The sequence below is a fragment of the Oncorhynchus nerka genome, linkage group LG7 (assembly GCF_034236695.1).
Source record: "Oncorhynchus nerka isolate Pitt River linkage group LG7, Oner_Uvic_2.0, whole genome shotgun sequence".
Taxonomy (NCBI): domain Eukaryota; kingdom Metazoa; phylum Chordata; class Actinopteri; order Salmoniformes; family Salmonidae; genus Oncorhynchus; species Oncorhynchus nerka.
In genome coordinates, this window is record NC_088402.1 from 55,708,994 (window position 1) to 55,732,421 (window position 23,428).

A 23,428-nucleotide genomic window follows, 5' to 3' on the forward strand; every position below is an offset into this window, starting at 1 on the left:
CAAATACCTGGAGAGATTACTGTATTGTCCAACACTCCTATTCCTGTTCAATCCAGTCAGGCACAAATCTACCACGAGTATGAGGATTAACCCATTTCCCTTCTGGAACCAATCCTGCGTAAAGAGGCAGGAGTATATCACTCCAGGTGAAAAGCGGACTGTGCTTGCTTCTGGTTAGGCTAGGCTATAGGGCTCACCAGCTTGTAGTCCTAAAACCTGCAAATAAGTTAACTCTGGTTCGTTCAGCCATTCCTTTGGGGAAAATGAATGGGGAAAGAATAGGGTTTTGGGACAAACTTAGAAAATAAGGTCTGAGGTTGACACAGGCTTAGGAGATCTTATACATTTTATTCTATGGGATAATATCAGTCACTTAACATGACCTTTATGAATTATGAAACCTTTATTGTGCTTTATATGCTTTTTTAAAATGACATAAATGCTTCAAAATTCACAAAAAGTGACGTTAGCTGATGAAGATGATCTCATAGAACAAAACGTGTCAGATCTCCTAAGCCTGTGTTTACCACAGACCTTATTTCCGGCGTTTAACCAAAACTCCATTCATTTGCCCATAGGCTTTGTCCAACGAATCATGGCGTAGTTAGTGCCGACAAAAAGAGGCCATTACTATTGCTCTCTATTGACAGGTGGATAAAGATAAAGCACATGGGGTTGTAGAGGTCATTGAAAGTGTGACTTTTCTCCACAATCTCTAAAGCTGCTTCTCCCCTCTCTGATCCGTCCTCTGGAGGGGTGGTCAGATAGGCTTAGTATATTGACTGAGGTTACCAAGGGCACTGCTTAATTAAATTGGAATGTGCATTGCCTTGGTCTGCACTGCAGTGTACATGTATTCTGTAGAATAGGACAGGGGTTCTCAAATTTTTTTGGTGCCGCGGTACTCTTTTGTGACAGCAAATTCAGAACACAACTCAAGTAAAAAATATATATATTTTTTTTAAAAAGCATGCAATAAGTTTCTCTATGACTTCAGCAGTCCATGGCTTGACAAACCAAGTTCGCAGGCCCTCAGTAGGAACATTTTAAGAGCCCGCCTCTAGGCATTGGAGAGAAAGACGGGCATATTTCAAGCTAATTTCCTGCAATTCTACAGATTTCGTCATGGGGCAGAGATTATGTGTTGTTGATGCAGCTTATAAGGCTAATATCTTGCAATTCTTCACATTTTGCCATGAGGCAGAGAGAAAACATAGCAGTTTTAAAGTTTCAATTATAGTGCATTTATGTTAAAAAAAATGTTAAAAATTATACAAGAAGTATTGAGTGGAAAAATGTATAATTGGTGGAGGACTGCAGGGGATACCAATACCCCTGTGAGCATCCCAGGCCCATGATGTTGCCCAGGGTTAAAAACATAAATTGTAGATTCATAACGTTACATTGTATTGTATTACACCCTCTAAATTTATTCCACGGATCCCTTGTCCAAAATTAGCTTATTCTGTTGTTGTTAGTAATATTCATTAAAACACTTTTTTTTATATAAAAATACTTTGAGAACCCCTTGAATAGGCTACCAGGGTAATCATGGCATGGTAATGTCATGTTGGTTTAATTTAAAAAAATATTACTGTTGACAATGTTGACTGGTTAACTAAGGCACTAATTCAGAGAGTACTCACTGAGAGAGAAGAGTAGTTGTCACCCTTTCCTTTGTGGAAGAGTGTGTTCATATCCCTGTGTTTGAGAGGATGTCAGGTTCCTGAAAGCACCCACCACAACCGAACCCATCACATTCAGTAAACCTTAGTTTGTGGAAGGAGATCAGGGGATTTCCTCCACTGTAATGAAGTCGTGCATTCATGTATTTGAGAAGGCAACGTATAAATATGTATGACCGTGATTGTCAGACTGAGAAACATATCTGAATTCACTACATCGGCCGTCTGTTCCTATCAGCATCAAATGAAGCCAGTCGGCTTCTCCGAGGTAGAGCTGAAGCCTTGTTGTGGGGACTGTCAGCTAGTCAGACGGTGCTCATCAAGAGGAACTGTTGACGTTTTGTGTTGTGATGTGTTGCTTTTAACTCCTTCAACCGGAACACTTACAGAATGACAAACTAGCTCCGTGTGGGAAATCTCTAGGACTTGGATATTTGTTTCTCATTGTGGGTTATTGAAAATACTTTTGTCTCCCTGTGGCTGTCTTGTCTGTCAGTTATGTTTAGCACCATATTAATAGCAAAGACTTTTGCGTCTGTTTTTTGTTGTTCAGACATGGTTAACTGAAGGATCTGCCAATCTGAAGTCAGTCAGAAACAGGGACCAAATTGTCTTTTGTCACAGTACTAGGGCTGGCAAAATTACTGTATAACCTTGTATCCCCGGGGTTCCCAAACGTTTTCACGCAGGTCCCCCTTCCAGCTTTGAGGAACGTCCCGCCCCAATTTCCTGCAATTCTACACATTTTGTCATAGGGTGCAGAGAAAATGTTGCCGTTTTAAAGCACATTTTCTTGCAATTCTATACATTTTACAATGCCTAATGTGTATTCATGTGATATTTGATTGACTCAACAAAATCTATGGGCTAAAAAAACCTGGCTACATTTTTTTTTGCTGATATGGGCTAGTTTATCTGGAAATCAAGAGTTGAAAGCCAGACTGAGTTCCTTTAAAAAGGTTTGGGAACCACTGGTGTAACCGACAGTTATGGATGAAGACCATCATAAAAATAAAATAACCTTTGTATTATTTATTTATATTTTTGGGCGAACCAACCCCTGACTGAAGACGGGGTAGCTGGGCATTCATGCAGTTGAGTCCATTTCTGCTGTACTTTTGTATACTTTTTAGCCAATAGTTCTGAAAGTAGTGCTCCTGAGCCAAAAGGGATCCCCGAAAATTGCGTGCCGATATGTGCATCACGTCATTGCTCTCTCGCTTTGCTGTGTGTGCATCTTGCTAGCTGTCACTCAAATGGCGAGGGGCTGAAGCTCATTGGCTAGAACTCAAATTGCCAGGGGCTGGCCCACGTGGGGGAAAATGTAGGGAAAATGGCACAGCACAGGTGCCAAAAAACACAGTAATTCTGCTCATAGATTATGCATGTATGAACTACACAGTGACACATCCAGCCCAAAGTGGGAGGTTTCAAAAATAATTAGTAGTCGCCAAAGTTCCAGAGGATGCCTTTAACAACATGATAAATCTTTGTTACCCCTTGCTGAAACAAGCAAGGTGTTGTATCACATAATGAATAGAATGGACTTGGATCTCTAACCCTGGCAATTACTGGTAAACTCATGGGTGCACTCACAATGGCTGCCTGGTATTGTGATGCAATAATTTCCATGGTAATATAGAATGTTCATTCAAATGATGTTAACTGATGTTGCTCATGCAATGGAATGTATTTTTTGTAATGTCAGTTGAGTTGAATCAACAAATCACAGCGTATATTGATGGGTACACTTCCTGCTTTTACTTCCTGCTTTGCTCCTATATGTACACTCGCAATGGTCGCCAGTCCACCAATTATGTCTTCATTGACTTCAATAGGGACGCCCATCCTATTCATTCTATTTCTATGGCAGCACATGCGGTCAGGAGCGGAGGAAAGGAGAAAATGTCAGTCAAAAAATGCTATTCCAACGATTATGATGGAGACTGCGGCCTTTGGCTGGCCAATTACCGTCATTCAAAATTCCCTGACCATCAAAGCCCTATTGGGTACACCAATGCTTTGAGCTAGCTAGAGGGAGCCTGACCAAGCACAAGGTTACAGGTTGTGTTCACTATGATTCAGGAAGTCCCCTGCACACAAGCTCAGTCTCTTGATGGGGATAGCATTTTTGGTTGGCATTTCATCAGGAGTACGGTCTGGTGTCTCAGAGAACTAAATTAGCTCTGTAATGAGCTCCTCGTAGCTTATAACCAGACATGAACAGTCATGTGGAGCTACAGCAAAGCAGAGAGCAGATGGACAACTAGCCCCTAAGTCCCTATCTCCATCCATGGTTAATTTAGGAAAGGCCACCGGAGGTCAACAACACATCGGGATGCATGAGTTTTCTTTCGATGCGATGTGATTGGAATGAAGCCAAATCTGGCTTCCCTTGATACTTTTCTTTTGTTACGCAAGGACCATTCACAGTTGAGCTAACTCAGTTTAGCTCAATGCTGATGGGCTATTATTACATTTTTATTTTTTTATCAAGGGAGACCAAATGCTCGCTGGCTTTCCTTGCATTCAATGCTACGGGCGGCAACAATGTCATACTCTTTTGGACCAGACAGCATCAGATAGACGGCCTACACAACGCTGTTTCGCTCGCACGGATGCTTTCTCCGGTGAGATACATTCAGCCTCTTGCGAATAGACGGAAAATGATCAAACACAGGCAGACAAAAGATACATAATTGTTTATGTTTATATGGTACCGTTTTAGGTGAACCCTGACTTCCTGTGGCATCCATTCATACACGCCACTGGTTCAGGCAGATACTAATTGGAGCGCTCACTATTAGTAAACGTTTCTAGTATATTTTGTAGTATCTTTGTCTTGTTATAGCACATGATGTACTTCATGTAGGCCTGAGTTAGGGACCCCCAAAAAACATGTTTCTGGGTATAAGCCTATCACCAGAAACATGGTTTCATTCACCAGAAACATGGTTTCCCTTCTCTATTTAGCATCAGGGGCTCGGGCACCATATCAGCAATGTACTGTAATTAATAGGCTCGGAGGCATGACATTTATGGATTTGCTTTCCTCTTGGTCATCTTGTTTCTTGCTTGCATCTTGTTTCTTGCAATCTGCTTCATATACCCATGTGTCTGTCTGTCGTTTTGTCTTTCTGTCGCTGGCTGTACATTGTGCAACTAGAGGAGCATCCTCTCTGTCTATGGCCTTGCGGTCAGAAATTATGGGACACCGTTCCAACGTCAGATTCCGCTGAGATTCGGAAACACAAGTCGCGGATCGTTCCGATGCCCTGTAGTCTGTTGCCTTTTTTTTTTTTTACCCCTCACGTTTTCTGTTGTCAGACAGCACTGGATAGAGTAACATGCAGTGGCAGTGTAATTGACTGCAGAGATATATAGTTTCAGAAGCAGTTTCCCCCCTCCTCAGCCCCAGCCCAATCTCACAGTGGGACTACCAGCCCTGCTCTGTTAGCTGTGTGACAGCTGAACTCAACAGCCACAGAAATAGCTTCTCACCAGGCTTGGTGGCTGATCAATTAAGGTCCGTTGGAATCACTGATTATTGTCCATCCGGTCTTCATAGTAATAGAATACTTTTTATTTGCCCTTTGGCGGACAGGCCTAGTGGTTTAATATCGTGCAACAGACATTGATATTCATCTGTCTGTGTGTCCATTACCTTGGCTATTCCAATCCTCATCCACTTTTTAGCTATCTTCAGTTTGCATCATTTTTGTCTTTCTGCCCCTGTTACACTGTAGGTGCATACACACGTCTGCTATCTGTGTGTAGTGAATGGGTGTGTGCGTTTTTGAGTGTGTGCATGTGTGTTCATGTGTCAGTGGTGGTATTTTCCTCTCCCTGCGGCTGGTTTTCCGTGCGATCAATACTCTGCAGTGGAGGCTTGTAGTCTGCACTTTGTTAATCCTCCCAGGTCTGCCTGGGACTGCGAGGTGTGTGTGTGTGTGTGTGTGTGTGTGTGTGTGTGTGTGTGTGTGTGTGTGTGTGTGTGTGTGTGTGTGTGTGTGTGTGTGTATTTACATTACTCCCCAGCCAACAAACGCCACACACTTATCAATATCCTCACCTCTGTTCAGAAATGATACACTCTTCCTGCTGCTCCCCCAACGTCCTCATTGATTTCTAAGAAAAGGGGGTTGCCTGTTAAGTTAGCTAACATTCTCTCTTTTGTTAAAAATAGGTCCGTGACGGTTCTAGAATTTGGGATGATTGTATTGGCCAACCAAATGAGGGTGGTCACTGCTCATTTCTCCCCTCCTCCGCTCCTGACCACATGTGCCGCCATAGAAATAAAATGGGTGTCCCCATTCAAGTCAATTATAGTATAATGGATGGAGTGTACCCATAGGAGCAAAGCAGGGAGTAAAAGCAGGAAGTGTACCCATCAATATGTGTTGTGATTTGTTGATTCAACTCAACTGACATTACAAAATATACATTTCATTGCATGAGCCACATCAGTTAACATCATTTGAATAAACATTCTACATTCCAGCAAGGAGCAACAAAGTTCCATCACGTTAAGAGTCCATGTTACCGCAGAAACGGACTCAACCGCACAAATGCCCCGCTGTCCTGTCTTCAGTCAGCTGTTCGTTGATGGTTATGACAGTTATTTTATTTACATGACGGTCTTCATCCATAACCGTCGTTTACACGATTATACTATCTGAGCAGCTAACCGATCGCTGCAGCTGTACATAGTCCATCGGTAAATAGCCCACCCAATTTACCTACCTCATCCCCATACTGTTTTTAATTATTTACTTTTCTGCTCTTTTGCACACCAGTATCTCTACCTGCACATGACCATCTGATCATTTATCACTCCAGTGTTAATCTGCTAAATTGTAATTATTCGCCTACCTCCTCATGCCTTTTGCACACAATGTACACTGCTCAGAAAAATCAAGGGAACACTTAAACAACACAATGTAACTCCAAGTCAATCACACTTCTGTGAAATCAAACTGTCCACTTAGGAAGCAACACTGATTGACAATACATTTCACATGCTGTTGTGCAAATGGAATAGACAACAGGTGGAAATTATAGGCAATTAGCAAGACACCCCCAATAAAGGAGTGGTTCTGCAGGTGGTGACCACAGACCACTTCTCAGTTCCTATGCTTCCTGGCTGATGTTTTGGTCACTTTTGAATGCTGGCGGTGCTTTCACTCTAGTGGTAGCATGAGACGGAGTCTACAACCCACACAAGTGGCTCAGGTAGTGCAGCTCATCCAGGATGGGACATCAATGCGAGCTGTGGCAAGAAGGTTTGCTGTGTCTGTCAGCGTAGTGTCCAGAGCATGGAGGCGCTACCAGGAGACAGGCCAGTACATCAGGAGACGTGGAGGAGGCCGTAGGAGGGCAACAACCCAGCAGCAGGACCGCTACCTCCGCCTTTGTGCAAGGAGGAGCAGGAGGAGCACTGCCAGAGCCCTGCAAAATGACCTCCAGCAGGCCACAAATCTGCATGTGTCTGCTCAAACGGTCAGAAACAGACTCCATGAGAGTGGTATGAGGGCCCGACGTCCACAGGTGGGGGTTGTGCTTACAGCCCAACACCGTGCAGGACGTTTGGCATTTGCCAGAGAACACCAAGATTGGCAAATTCGCCACTGGCGCCCTGTGCTCCTCACAGATGAAAGCAGGTTCACACTGAGCACATGACAGACGTGACAGAGTCTGGAGACGCCGTGGAGAACGTTCTGCTGCCTGCAACATCCTCCAGCATGACCGGTTTGGCGGTGGGTCAGTCATGGTGTGGGGTGGCATTTCTTTGGGGGGGCCGCACAGCCCTCCATGTGCTCGCCAGAGGTAGCCTGACTGCCATTAGGTACCGAGATGAGATCCTCAGACCCCCTGTGAGACCATATGCTGGTGCGGTTGGCCCTGGGTTCCTCCTAATGCAAGACCATGCTAAATCTAATGTGGCTGGAGTGTGTCAGCAGTTCCTGCAAGAGGAAGGCGTTGATGCTATGGACTGGCCCGCCCGTTCCCCAGACCTGAATCCAATTGAGCACATCTGGGGCATCATGTCTCGCTCCATCCACCAACGCCACGTTGCACCACAGACTGTCCAGGAGTTGGCAGATGCTTTAGTCCAGGTCTGGGAGGAGATCCCTCAGGAGACCATCCACCACCTCATCAGGAGCATGCCCAGGCGTTGTAGGGAGGTCATACAGGCACGTGGAGGCCACACACACTACTGAGCCTAATTTTGACTTGTTTTAAGGACATTACATCAAAGTTGGATCAGCCTGTAGTGTGGTTTTCCACTTTCATTTTGAGTGTGACTCCAAATCCAGACCTCCATGAGTTGATAAATTTGATTTCCATTGATAATTTTTGTGTGATTTTGTTGTCAGCACATTCAACTATGTAAAGAAAAACGTATTTAATAAGAATTGTTCAATTCATTCAGATCTAGGATGTGTTATTTTTTTTCTACTGTGTTATTGACCTGTTTATTGTTTACTCCATGTGTAACTCTGTGTTGCTGTCTGTTCACACTGCTATGCTTTATCTTGGCCAGGTCGCAGTTGTAAATGAGATCTTGTTCTCAACTAGCCTACCTGGTTAAATAAAGGTGAAATAAAAAAAGTTTAAAAAATACAGTAATTGTGCCAGCCCTAGTTAAAAATATATTTTTATTTTAGAACTTTATTGAATTTATTGCTGTTGACATGAATGTGTAGCTCCATGTTCATTAGGAGATGTTAGAAAGAAAACACCACAATTTGCACGGAAGCCTGTTATGTCTTATTCAGTCTTGTCACATGGCCCCCAGGCCTCTCTAATTTGGTCAATCACATCAGTTGGTTGAACTGGGATTTATCCTGCTGAACATATCTGCATTACATTGCCTGGAGTCTGAATCCTCCATGTATTTTAGCCTTCATCTCCAGCAGTCGTACTGTGCGTAATTTCTCTCCTCTTCAAATTGTTTCAGAATCAACTTCATTTCCAAGGCTACTGTTCCTGATCAGTTTCCATGGCAGCCAATAAACATGCTCTCCCTTCCTCCCTATTTATAGAGAGAATGCATTGCTGCTACTGCTCCTGTTGAAATACCAGCATCCATGCAGCATGCATCCATGTGATTGGAGGAGAAGAGGAGAGGAGGAGGAGGTGTAGGAAAAGTGCAGGATAGGGAGGGGGCAGGTGGAAGAATGCCAATTTCATCAGGGAGGGTCTGTTGCTCACCTGTCTGCTCCACACTTTAACAAAGAGAACAATAGACAGAGTCTAGAGAGCTGGCTGGATATGAGAGCAGAGCAGACAGGTCTGCTTGCTAACTGCATTAGCTTGAAAACTACTTTCTCAGTTCCGGCCTCTGTGATAAAAGCACTTCAAATGGGGGAATTTCGCGTCGTCTACTTTCTTTACATTGGAGTGTGGTGGGGCTAGGACTAATTGTCTTGGTAAATACATACTGCTTTCTGCTGTTGAATTAGAAATTACAGTCCCGTATTTAATGTGGAGCTTAGCAAGATGCCATATCAAAGCAGTGTTTTCATAGAGCTGGCCCTCCTCCATTCTGCTGTGCTTGACACAACTTCATCTCCGCAGTCCACTTGCCTGTGATATGGAAGAATGCACATTGGAAGCTTTTTACTCTTCCACCGTGTTAAAAATAGAAATGGAAGCACTCCCAGTTAATCATTTTTTTTAAATACGTTTTTTCTCCTATCTCCTTGCACTGTCATTTAAACAGACTCATTTTGCTAGGCCCTTCGGTGGAGGCAGTGGCAAACTGTACCATGATTTAGAAGAAATTCAGAGAGCACCACGACCAATGGTAGCCTACATGATTTTGTAGTTCATTCAGCTCCTTCAGCTTTGCGACAACTGCTGATGTCAAACAGGCTTTATAAAATAAATCAGGTTTATTGATTGATTGATTGATTGATTGATTGATTGATTGATTGAAACAGAATGTGCTTGGAGCCAAGTAAGATGGATCTCCATCTCAACGCCCCAGTCATTTACGAAGCTGGTTAAACCGAGTCACTCATTCACACAATGTGAAGTGTTAGGTTGGATCTTAATTAGCCTAGGCTTAGATCTTCAAACATAGGCTTTTTGATGTTGTGCAGGGAAGGGAGTGGTGCTGTTGCATTTCATTCAAGCCCAAAGAGATCACACCCGGGCTGTGATTTATCAGGGAGGGATATCTCTCTTCTTTCATCTGCATGTAGATGAGATGAGAGCGTTAGCGAGGGATCATTGATAAAAAAAAAAATCTACACGAATAAAAGGAAGGGCAGCAGCCAGGATTGAGCCGTGGGGATAAAATGAATGCAGACAGATGGAGTAATACTGTAGAAAATAAACCGTTGTTATGCACTGGATTCTCTCCCCGACCGACACACAATGACGGACCAGTTTGTGTGGTTTTAAATGATTGTAAATGAAATGGAGTTAAGACGCAGATTAAATGAAGGTCGTTTAGGATCCCTCACTTTAAGTTAATTCATGTGCTAACGATATTGGCCAATGTGTTATAGATGTTATACTTAGATCTTCAAGTCTATTTTCTCGTCAAGGCCTGTACTGACTGCCAACCAGTTAATCCACAACGAAGCCTAGCTTTATGTGCTCGTAAGCCTGTTGAGCTCAGACGTGTGTGTAAACCTAACTCTTTGTAACTGTGGAAGAAGAAGACATAAGCCTATAGTGAGACCGTGATGATGTCAGCTAACAAATACTTGCAGCCTCCAGTGTGAGTGAGTGCTACAGGTAGCTGAGAATCCAGCTGGCAGCATCAGAATGCTGATTATGTACTCCTCTGATCTGCTTGACCTCAATAGGACATACTGCCCCTGACCCCTCCCACTCTCAGTGAATGATGACCCAGTGACCCCTCTATCTCCTCTCCACTGCCTAAGGACATTTGTTCTTTAGGTCCAGTGTGACAGCAGTCACAATCTAATGACAGTCTTCTTCTACAGTTTCTTCATATGGGCCACCGGTTCTGTACTTAGATCCTGCCCCTTGTCTTGATGCCTTCAACTGTACCATGTTGTAGGGCTGCACTTGAGTTGACTTAACAGTGGACCAGTTAGTTAGGTAGCCTGTATCTCTCTGTGCACAGCAACGGATCAATAGGTCAATAGGTCAATTTGCAAGTGAAGCAAGTTAACCAATAACGGAGGTGCATAAAGATGGCAGCACCCATGCACTAATCACAAATTCCAGTTCGGCGTGTTGTACATTGCTCTTCGTTACTATTTTGTTTGGTATGGGCATTAGCACAGTATATTTGATCCCAAATGTAGGATTCAAGACGGCTGCAATTTTGAAAAAAAGAAAAAGTAGATTGTGTTGATTTATTGACATATAGAAAGAACCATGTCGCACGCCGTAGTTTTAAAAACTCTGGATAGTGCTAAAACAATGATGTCATATCTGAATTCTGCCATCTTTATGCACGTTCGCCATTGGAGTGCGTGCTGGGCAGCCAGCATGGGGACAGATGGTGACTGGCAGGTTCTGTGGGTTATGTATGCGGGGGCGGGGTGGGGGCTCAAAGCCAGTGAGGGACACACAGCCCAAACAGTGTGTGAAAAAACTGTTTCATCACTGCCCTTCTTCCAAAATCAGTACAGGTTAGTTTTAGTCTGTTTCACCTTTAGTCCTTTCCCCTAACGTTGCTCAATCAGAAAAAAAGTATCTGATTAGGCTAGAAGTGGTAGTAGGCTAAATGGCCTGTGTGTGCGGGTGTGTATGTGTGATATAGTCCTATGACGTGTGCATGTTGTGTGTGTGTAAGCCAGGGTTCCCCAACTGGCAGCCCGTGGGTGGTTTTATTTATTTATTTATAAACAAGGTTAGAAATTATGTTTTAGTCAAATGTTATATCTGTTTGAGGTAATTGCCATCCATTTGCAGTCTACAAATGATTTGTAATTATGTTCTGGCCCCCTGACTATCCTGCTGTAGGCTAAGTGCATGTGTGCGCTCATAAGTGTGTGGAACCAAGGGGGTTAGCAAGTGATAAAGAGCAGTGCAATGGATGGGTCTGAGGTTTGAGCTAAAGGCTGTGTCTTGTCAGTCTAGCTGTTGTGTTGCCTGAAAGGCAGCTAGCTTGCTGCAGCACTCTGGACCTCATTACTGGGAGTGGCGGCTCTCAGATCCTCCTCGCTCTTTGCTGCAGCCGGCGGAGCCACACTGACACAAGCAGGCATAAAATGAACACCCACCAAATGCGGGTAGATTTATGTATTAGCGGGTAATAATGTCTATTTCACCAGCCACGTTGGTGGGTGGTCAATTTGCAGGGCTCTACAGTGCAAGCATTACATTTGCTAATAAAAAATAGTCAAGTAAGTCAAGTATGAGCACATGGTAGGGTTAGAAAAATGCTGCAGTAGCTGTTTTCAAAGTATTTCTGATGTTTTATTTCATAGCTGCTAATTGCACAAGGAAATACGAATCCTATACCATATCCAACCTTGCGCAGCAACACTGCCTGGAAGGAGAGCTGTGTGCAATGAAGTTAAGTGCTGATATTGATTCATTTTTGGAGGCGCTGCGCACAGGCCTAAAAGTTGGTCTAATTTACGTGAAAGTCTACAAAGTCAGACTTTGTCCTTGTGTTTCTTGGCTATTTAAATTGTTTTGTTCATAAGCTTGGTTGTTTTTCCACGTTAGTTTGAGCCTGCTGCTTCGATTGAAAGCGAAGAGATACCCTAACCTAGTCAGAACTCACATTTCACACACACACACACACACACACACACACACACCTTAACAGGACTCGAGTGGCCATGTTACCACGGTAACCTCCCACCCTTAAAGGGGCAAGCTGAACATTTTGTTGCTGATATTTTGGTTAAAAGACTCAGGTCACAAAAAATGAAATGAAATTGAGCAACATACTACATTACTTCTTACTAATATTAAAATACAAAAATATTTTTTCTGGCAAAAAAAATCTGAGTGGCGGGTAGATAAAAAAAATATTTTGTACCTGCCACAGTGGCTGGTGGACCAAAAAGTTGGACACAAGTCAAACAAACACATGTGGAATGAATGTTGAATGAATGTAGAATCAGCTTCGAAATGGAAATGAAGACAGGTGCCTCAATCCTTATGGGGTCATTAGGATGGTTGGTTCTGGGCCTGGGTTTGGTCAGGCAGGGTCATTGTGCCTCAGCTGATCTGCTAATGCTTAAAGACTCTTAATGCTTCTAGACTCTTAATGCTTCTTATGCCTGCTATGGGTCTGCTGATAAAGGTTACTGGTAAATCAAGTTCTTAATGTGTTTCGTCTGTAGTCCCAGGGACTTCACAAATTTGAGACAGTTGACAAATCACATTTCACATGCGGTTTTGTAGGCCCAGTGATGCTCTGCAGCTCCTTGCTCAATGTGGTGACTAAAAAGGGAGAGATATTGAAATGACTGATGCATCCCACTGGGCACATACCTCAATTCAACATCTATTTCACGTTGGTTCAACATCATTTCATTGAAATTAGGTGAAAACCGCATTTATTCAACCAGTGTGTGCCCAGTGGGATATCACTTTGCTATATTGAAAATGTGCAACGACAGGCTGTCTTTGAGTTTCTTCCATTTTCGCACACTTTCATCATAGTGAATTGTTGCCAGTTATGTCATTTTTATTTATACCAAATAGGCCTAACACTTTGTAGTCCAGACACGCACCAAGTATCTAACTGCAAAATGTAATCCCCATTTAGGTCTCCCTGCTGTTACAAACAAGGTAGCCTCCCTCTGCCTCTTTTGGCAACCTCTCTGATGTCTGAGATCTGGTCAGTCATACGTTACTCTAAGCTGTCCACGGAATGACATGACTGACTCTCTCTATTTCTCTTTCTCTCTCTCCCTCTCTCTCCCTCCCGGTCTTTCTCCGACAGGATGAGAGTTCAGTGAGCAGTGAGGACTTTGATATGACTGACCCCACATGGATATCAGCTGATCACGGCCCTGCTTCCAACCTGAGTCCCCCGAACCACGGAGAGAGAATGCACAGCCCTCAGAACTCGCACATTAAGGAGGAGGACGGTAAGGAAGAGCTACTACTGCTGCTTTCTCTCTCCTCTGATCTCCCTTCTCCTCTCTCCTCTCTCTCTTTGATTGAAATGAAATTCCTCATTGGTATGGTTTGTGGGGGAAACGGGGAGCATTTCCAATGTCACTTCCCACACTCACACTCACACAGTCAGTCAATGTGTAAGTTAGGCTGGGAGAGAGCAGGCTTTTTGGACTGTGATGTTAGTGGAGTGGAAGGCCAGGGTGAGGCGAGAGACGATGTTAGAATACATTTAGATCAAGCGAGCCTCACCCTGCTGCCCCGCTCTCTCTCTCTGCTTCCGGTGTGGGGGAAGGGCTACTATTCCCACACCAGGGAGGAAGGGTGTGAACGGAGGGGGTTGGATGTTATGGATAGAGCTGGGGAAAGAAGGGCAGGGAGCCTGGTCAGGTCCTCTAGGCCAGCTAGAGAAGGCCTCAGGAGATGGGTAAAAGCCACTACCACCACCTGAATGGTGTTACCCTTGAACTCTGTGTAGAGTCATGACAAAGGGTCGACGTATTCTAATACACACTCTGTAGCATCCAAGTATGAGTGGTACTGAGCAGAGAAACATTTCCCCCCTTAATACGAGTACGAGTGTGTTTTACTATGCACCTTAATGCCTTTCCATGGCTCCATTTGTCAGTGGGCTGTAGAGATGCTTGGCTGTCGTGAGTGACGAAGCGTTGCCTGCTGCAGCTGCCAGGTAAAAGTGCAGAGGTAATCTTCCCGGAGAGAGCCATCATTACATGTCCGCTCGTGGCAAGCAGCAGCAGATGGGTCCTGGGAGCAGCATCGCACCCGGCGGATGGGATGCACCGCCGAAAATAAGCTAATAAATCAAATAGTTAACAGTGGAGAACACTGCCAGCCGTGCTCTCTCCTTCACTAACTCTTTAGCAGACAAATATTGTCTAAATCATTTTGGCTATTCTTATATGCAAAGTCGAAACGTCTATACAGAAATGGTTTGTTGTGGGGGGGAGGGGGGGTCACATTTTGACTTGGAGGGCTGTGCCTGGTTCCAAGAGGGCCCCAAGAGGTTCTCAGGCCCTGTGGTTAAGCGTGGCTATGATTTCACTGGGCTCCAAAGGGAACCAAGAGGGGCTCCTGATGCACTGACTTCCCGAGCCTGAGAAGCTCCTCAGGCAACTGGCTGAGCTGTGGACTGGCCACTCGAGGCGCTTTTACTGGAGATGTGACTGGAAGCGTCATTGGGCGAGTGTCTGTGACAACAATATATACTACTCTGTAGTACCTTAGGCACTAGGCACTCCGTCCCTCACCAGGGATCATTCTTAGTAAAATGCTTTTCTCCTCCAAGTACTCCCATGGTTCCTGCTGCTGCAGAACCAAGAATGTCCATTACAAGTGATTTAGGAAGTTAGTTTGTTTCTGTGTGTGTTGCCTGCTTGTAGACGGCACACTAAAATAACAGAGCACTACTCTACTTGTTTAGCTAGCTACTGTGATTTCCCACACTGAAGTACAGCACTGTACCATATAGGGATTGTGGTGGGAAACACTATGCTATATGAGGACAGAGAACCAGGACTACATGGTCCATGTCTTGTGTGTAGTACTAGGGCTAGCTTTGAGCACACACACACACACACACACACACACACACACTAAACTGGCTGTAGGCTTTAGGAACCATCAGACTGGCTGAGTCATTTCCCTACATTTCTCATGACTGTACAGTGTTTACGTCCCTGCTTCCCCGCCTGGACTAGAGGCAGAGAGAGAGCAGGGCAGAGTACTACCACTACCATTACCACTACAATGCTGCAGCCTCTAGGCCAGTGGCACACATGATAACCTAATGTGTTTGAAGTCATGGAAAGTAGGCCAGTTGAAAATGACAGGAGGATTTTGATCCTCTTCCCCCCAGAGCTAAGCGATCGAGGTCAACTGTTCCAACAAAACACATAGATGAGAATAGCAATGCTGGATTATCTAATAGTCAGCGTAATGAACTGAGGTGGCCCGGTGGCAAAATATACTTGATGTATAGATGTATGTATGGACAGCTGGAATATGAGTAGTGTTGTTAGGTAATGAACCCCCCGCTGCTCCAAAACACTCTTAATTGGACAATACCGAATAAGACCTAGCCAATACTTGTTATAAGCACCACAGACTCCTTACATCAGTATCGGATAGTGTAACAGAACAACAGTTATCCCTGAGAAAATTACATGATAACATATGTACAGTACTGTGCCAACCAGAGAAATTCCTTGGACAAATTAGCATATTTAGATTGATTGATGAGGTTTTCAAGGTAATGGCTTAATGTTATGTGTAATGAACAGGGATTTGAACTCAAGTGTATTGATCTTTTTTGAAAATATAACCCATAGGGAAAAAACTGCCACAGCTGGCCTTCAATAACTGAGGAAAACAAAGTGTTAGGTTAAAGGCACAATTGGGATTAAAGATGGCCGACCCATTGGAAACGTCAGTGTGTTTGAGTGACAGCGCCATGAGAAGCCTCATTAGTGTCAGCCGTGTCAGGTCCATTTACGTGGTTTCTCCAAGCCAGGGATTCCTTGAGTACTGTCTGTCCCTGACCGTAGTGCTGAGTTTAAGACGCAAGCTAGGAGGCCATCTTTATAAACCTGCCTCTATTGAGAAGAAAAGTGGTTGATTCCAAAAGGCACCCTATTCCCTATACAGTGCACAACTTTTGACCAGGGTCATTAGGGTGCCATTTGGGCTCTGGTCAACAGTACTGCATTATATAGGGAATAGGGTGCAATTTGGTACGAAACCAGTATTTCTACAACTGCCACACGCATACAAGGGGAGGTGATACAAATCGTGGCGATAATCGCGTGATAACCTAATGGAAATACTCTAAAATATTCAGCGTGGTTAACATATGATATTTCACAGTGTGTTCTATTTGATTATGAGTGTGTTTGCCAAGTTCATCTCTGGGATTTGGGGCTCGAGCAACCGCACGAGCACGAGAGAGAGGCTGCAGAGTGAAGATAAAATCTAAAGGCGTCTTCAGATGAACTATGGGGAAGGAACAGGATAGGAGGACTAGGCTGCTCTTTTGTCCAGCTAAAATATACCCCCACCTACCCCCAATTCCACATGCTTCGGAGAGATGCCAACTACCCAAAATGTATGCACGCTAGCATACGTGCTGGCGTGTGGTGTGGGAGGATGTCTACCACTAGTTGTGTCCTCATTTGTGCAGGGGAAGGATGCTTTCCACTGAGATAGGGCCAGAAGCCTGTTAATTATTAACAGCACCCCCCTCCACGACACACACAAAAAAATAATAAGGCAAGTAAATTAATTATTACAAGCAAAAGCTCACTCGCAGGGAGAGAGACGGGTAACAATTTGTTTTGTTTACAGGAATGAACACCAGCTGTGATTGAACGCCTGCCTTCCTGTTGGCGTATTTATAATCAGTGTGTGTTTCTCGGGGAAATTGCAATTAGATGCCTGACTTTTAGCAGGAACAGTGTCTCCAACTTGGTCTTAATGAGGCAGTAGCAGCTTTGAGTGACTGGCTGGATGCTGCCTCAGAATGTTGGGACTCTCCCTCCTGGCTGGCTGCCATAGAGGATAGAGAGGTTTAGTGACCTCCATCTGCTTTCTTCCCCCTGCTAGCTAACTGCTAAGCTCTTCCCAGTCCCATTCCATGGCTGAGTACAAGGTGTGTGTGTGTGTGTGTGTGTGTGTGTGTGTGTGTGTGTGTGTGTGTGTGTGTGTGTGTGTGTGTATTTTTAAGACCTTGGGATCACTCCCCACCCATGTCTCATATTGTTTTATGGGAGGGTAGAAGAGTGCATTTCAGAGAACCGGCGTAAAGGTTGCCCCATAAATCTAAAAAAACTGGAAGTTTGTACCCGTCCGTATCAGTCACCCTCCTGGTTCACCCCACGCCCAACACCCAATTGGACGCCTCAGATAAGATACGTTGCGACGACAGAGTGTCTGTTTGTCTTTCTAAATTTTAAAGGTGGTTCCTCAGCAGCACCCAGTGACCCGAGGTATTGTGACAGCTCAGCAACATCAACAGAAGGGTTCAGAGCAGTTAAGCAGCACCCTTTCATTGCTTCACTGGGTTAGTGTGAAATAGCTGCCTGTTTCACACAACTAAGCTTGCTACGTATGGCTAGAGTCAGCATGTTAGGCTGCTACCTACATACAGTGGAGTAGAGTGCAGTGTAGTGCAGTACAGTAAAGTACAATACAGTGTATTACAATAGTACTGTACAATATGATGCGGTGCAGTGAGTGACTAGGTCTTCCTACCTACACTAATGGAAATGTTCAGTTCAGTCGAGTACATGCTTAACTGAATGAATGACAAAGACGGAATGCAATATGACATTTTATTAAATAGTTTGGGGAATGGCCTCGGAGCCAGATGATGTGATGGCATGTAGCCCTATGCGGTGCTGCTGGCATCGAAACCCCCCGCTGGGGAAAAGGAGTTCCAATGATGGGCCTTCAGGTTATTATAGCTGGTAGTGGTGGGGAAGGGGATGGTTGTCAAAAACTGTTGCTGTGAAACAGCAAATGAGAGAACGACGGTAAGTTGACATATAAATACATCCCAAGATTTACGCCCATTGGTTGAGAGAGAGGAAGGTGATAATTGCAAGAGTGAGCCCATAGGCTAAACAGCAAATATGAGGAGTGTCCATTATTGTGCTTATATAAGTTAAATAGGTGAATGACATTCCACACATGGCTAGTGAGAAAGAGGAGAAGAAATAAGACGCTATGATAATATGTTTGTATTCATTCCCACAATGCCTGTAGAATAGGAAACCAAGTGAATTATGTTATGCTTACTGGATGACGTTAAGCGAGCATTCAGACCAGCCTTCCTGATTTGAACTGTTGTGAACTAGATTTGTGTTTGTCAGTCTTTAACATAGCCCGATGATGGTGTATGCCCCATCCCTCCACAGTGGGGAATGGGGGCAGAGTAGTTCCCGAGTTTACAAGATGAGACAGATGTTTCCAAGAGAGGGATATGAGATTACCCAGGAACCCAGCTGCCGGGTTAAGCCTACTACACTGCCTATTGACGTGGATAGGGCTGTGGCGGTCATGAAATGTTGTCAGTCGGTGATTGTCAAGCAAATAACACAGTAATTGCGGCACAGCAATTGGCCGTTAATTAACATAAACACATTTAACATCTCCAGGCTTCCACACACAGCCTACAAGCCACTGATGCAGACCTTTGGAACATCTACATTTTAAAAAGTCAAATAAATTGAATAGCCTACACCATCACAATAAATCCATTATTTATTTTAGACAGGTCTAAAGAAACATGATATGAAGAAAATGTAGTCTATTTCAGAAGAACAGAATAGCATACTCTGAGTTGTCCTTATGTTAGGTCCTGATATGGCCATGCCATATAGCCGTGGGCTACACTAGTTCATTTAGCAGACAACATTTGCTTAGAATCCCATGCCATTCATTTATATTGTTTTATAGTATGAAGAATACAATTGAACATAGCTGAATAAAATAGAAAGGATGTTTTCGCCAAACAATTTGAGGGAGCGAGCACATGCGGCTATCCTGTGTTGATTGGTTGACAAAGAAACAGGTACTCCTATATTCTTAATTTAGTTATTTATTTAACTTTAGTTTTGATACAAATGTTGGGTTATTTGTTTTGATTTTTAATACGTTCTAAGGCTGCATGATGCGACTATGATTTTAAAAAAGTATCTTGAAATGCATGAACTCCGTTTTGTTTTTTTGCACAGGCTGTACACACTTCATTAGTCTCATTCACAATTTGACAAGCACGTGATAATGCGTTGAATTTCCTGGCTGCATCCCCTTTGTGTGTCCGTAATGCCCCCTAAAAATGCTTTTTGTGGCCTTTCGGCCCTTGGGCTGAATATAATCATTTTAATTCCCTTTTCCCGGCTCCATCCCGAAGCACCTCTCACTCACATGGCTCCCAGTCACATGATCGGGTCTTTCTCACTGCCTGCAAGTGAAAACAGACACATCCGGGACGCAACTCCGCGCATCCTTATCCAATTCCAAGGCGCGTATTGAAGATATTGGAAGAATTGTCCACATTTACTTTTCGTCAGCCAACAAGATGAGTAGGCCTAACAAACAACAAAAGCACTAGCATATGTCAATCTACTATCCCCCATAGTACAAACGTTGACCTATTCTGTGCGAGAAATAAATATTCCAAACATAGTCTGGGACAGTTGTGGGATGCGATAGATCCCAAATGAATACAACCACTAGCAATGAGGCTGATGCAACAGATGAGAACGTTTAGCTTAAAACATGGATAAACTGTCAGGCTATTTCTTCACATTATAAGCGCAGCAATGCGCACACGGCATTAGCAGGAAAACACCATTATCAAAAGTGACCACAAATGCGATTATGCATGTAATGCTTTTATTATGAAGGTACATTCTTATGGTGAAAATGATCTTCCTCAAACTTGAAACTCACGCGCTGCGTATGTATGCCAGTTAGGGTCTACACCCATTGTTGAGCGGATTAATGTGCTTCATTTTAAGAAGTTATTTGGCCACTTTAGTTGCGATACAAACCATATCAAAACATATAGGCCTATGGGCTAGGCTACATGATGTGTGCGACTATGATTTTGAAAAAGTTGCACAAAACAAAAGCATGCACGCTGTTTGCCTTAAGTTGGGCATCATTCACAAGTGATAATATATTGTAATGAAACAGGCAGGGAGCAGGTCTCGAACCCTCGACCTTCTAGCCCGAGGTCCGGCGCGCTATCGACTGTACCGCAAAGCATGCTCGTGTGGCAGAGTCGATTTCCGCACTTATAAACCCAGGGTCGTTACAATATCATTAGGGTGGGAGGAGCTCTGGGCCACAACGCTGACAAACCCTCCATAGTCCCGATGGTGAAGATTAGCATGCTCTCGTAGCCATATTTACACTTTGCATACAGTAGGATCTTAATTTGTTCACTTTTTAGTTTGATGCGAATGTTCCTGCAGGAAATGCGAACTTGTAGTGTATTCAATGTTTAAAGGTAGCCTCAGCGAAATGATGTTGCCACGACCAGAACTGCAGATATTGAGATGAGCAAGATGCATGCATTTGCTCTTGCACAGTCACACACAGTATCAGTATGTGGAAGTAGCCAGAGCACCAAAACAGTGGAGAAGTTGAGCTTCGCACTTCAACGCTCTTAGTTGTTGCGGAAATCGACCCACTATGCTGTTTACTTTTTAAAATGTCAGACTTATTTTGCCCTAACAAAAAATGTATCAACCCGACAAAACATTTCCATTAATTATAATCCACATAATAATTCAAATTTGCTCTTGCTACACGATTATTTTTCTACTGTAGCAAACTGGCTTTCCCTCAATCCATGAATAACCAAGGGTTTCGCATCAGTTAGAATATAACCGTGCATCAGATAGAATAGAACAGTGCATCAGTTAGAATAGAACAGTGCATCAGTTAGAATAGAACAGTGCATCAGTTAGAATAGAACAGTGCATCAGTTAGAATAGAACAGTGCATCAGTTAGAATAGAACAGCGCATCAGTTAGAATAGAACAGTGCATCTGTTAGAATAGAACAGTGCATCAGTTAGAATAGAGCAGTGCATCAGTTAGAATAGAACAGCGCATCAGTTAGAATAGAGCAGCGCATCAGTTAGAATATAACAGTGCATCAGTTAGAATAGAACAGCGCATCAGTTAGAATAGAACAGCGCATCAGTTAGAATAGAACAGTGCATCCGTTAGAATAGAACAGTGCATCAGTTAGAATAGAACAGTGCATCAGATAGAAGAACCGTGCATCAGTTAGAATAGAACAGTGCATCAGTTAGAATAGAACAGTGCATCAGTTAGAATAGAACGGTGCATCAGTATGAATAGAACGGTGCATCAGTATGAATAGAACAGTGCATCAGTTAGAATAGAACAGTGCATCAGTTAGAATAGAACAGTGCATCAGTTAGAATAGAACAGTGCATCAGTTAGAATAGAACAGTGTATCAGATAGAATAGAACAGTGCATCAGATAGAATAGAACCGTGCATCAGTTAGAATAGAACAGCGCATCAGTTAGAATAGAACAGTGCATCAGATAGAATATAACCGTGCATCAGATATAATAGAACAGTACATCAGTTAGAATAGAACAGTGCATCAGATAGAATAGAACAGTGCATCAGATAGAATAGAACAGTGCATCAGTTAGAATAGAACAATACATCAGTTAGAATATAACTGTGCATCAGTTAGAATAGAACAGCCCATCAGTTAGAATACAGTGCCTTGCAAAAGTATTCACCCCCTTGGCATTTTTCCTATTTTGTTGCATTACAACCTGTAATTAAACATTATTTTTATTTGGATTTAATGTAATGGACACACACAAAATAGTCCAAATTGGTGAAGTGATTTTATTTTTAAAATTACAAACGGAAAAGTGGTGCGTGCATATGTATTCACCCCCTTTGCTATGAAGCCCCTAAATAAGATCTGGTGCAACCAATTACCTTCAGAAGTCACATAATTAATTAAATAAAGTCCAACTGTGTACAATCTAAGTGTCACATGATCTGTCACATGATCTCAGTATATATACATACACCTGTTCTGAAAGGCCCCAGAGTCTGCAACACCACCAAGCAAGCAGCACCATGAAGACCAAGGAGCTCTCCACACAGGTCAGGGACAAAGTTGTGGAGAAGTACAGATCAGGGTTGGGTTATAAAAAAATATCTGAAACTTTGAACATCCCACAGAGCACCATTAAATCCATTATTAAAATAATTGAAATAATATGGCACCACAACAAACCTGCCAAGAGAGCCGCCCACCAAAACTCACGGACCAGGCAAGTAGGGCATTAATCAGAGAGGCAACAAAGAAACCAAAGATAACCCTGAAGGAGCTGCAAAGCTCCACAGCGGAGATTGGAGTGTCTGTCCATAGGACCACTTTTAAGCCGTACACTCCACAGAGCTGAGCTTTACGGAAGAGTGGCCAGAAAAAAAGTCATTACTTAAAGAAACAAATAAGCAAACATGTTTAGTGTTTGCCAAAAGGCATGTGGGAGACTCCCCAAACATATGGAAGAAGGTACTCTGGTCAGATGAGACTACAATTGAGCGTTTTGGCCATCAAGGAAAACACTATGTCTGGCACAAACCCAACACCTCTCATCAGCCCGAGAACCCATCTCCACAATGAAGCATGATGGTGGCAGCATCATGCTGTGGGGATATTTTTCATCGGCAGGGACTGGGAAACTGGTCAGAATTGAAGGAATTATGGATTTTGCTAAGTACAGGGATATTCTGGAGGGAAACCTGTTTCGGTCTTCCAGAGATTTGAGACTGGGATGGAGGCTCACCTTCCAGCAGGACAATGACCCTAAGCATAGTGCTAAATCAACACTTGAGTGGTTTAAGGGGAAACATGGAAATGTCTTGGAATGGCCTAGTCAAAGCCAGACCTCAATCCAATTGATAATCTGTGGTATGACTTAAAGATTGCTGTACACCAAGAGGAACCCATCCAACTTGAAGGAGCTGGAGGAGTTTTGCCTTAAAGAATGGGCAAAAAATTCCACTGGCTAGATGTGTCAAGCTTATAGAGACATATCCCAAGAGATTTGCAGCTGCGATTGCTGCAAAATGTGGC

The 23,428-nt window shown here is 43.5% G+C and overlaps 1 protein-coding gene across 2 annotated transcripts in view; it reads left to right on the top strand.

Moving 5' to 3' along the window:
* The window catches only part of LOC115131993 (nucleolar protein 4-like), a 126,710-nt gene that overhangs the window by 65,818 nt on the left and 37,464 nt on the right, over positions 1 to 23,428 (top strand). For both annotated transcript variants that reach the window (XM_029664139.2, XM_029664140.2), the window contains exon 5: positions 13,582 to 13,729. In XM_029664139.2, coding sequence (XP_029519999.1) covers positions 13,582 to 13,729 — 148 coding nt within the window. The remainder of the gene's footprint in view (positions 1 to 13,581; positions 13,730 to 23,428) is intronic.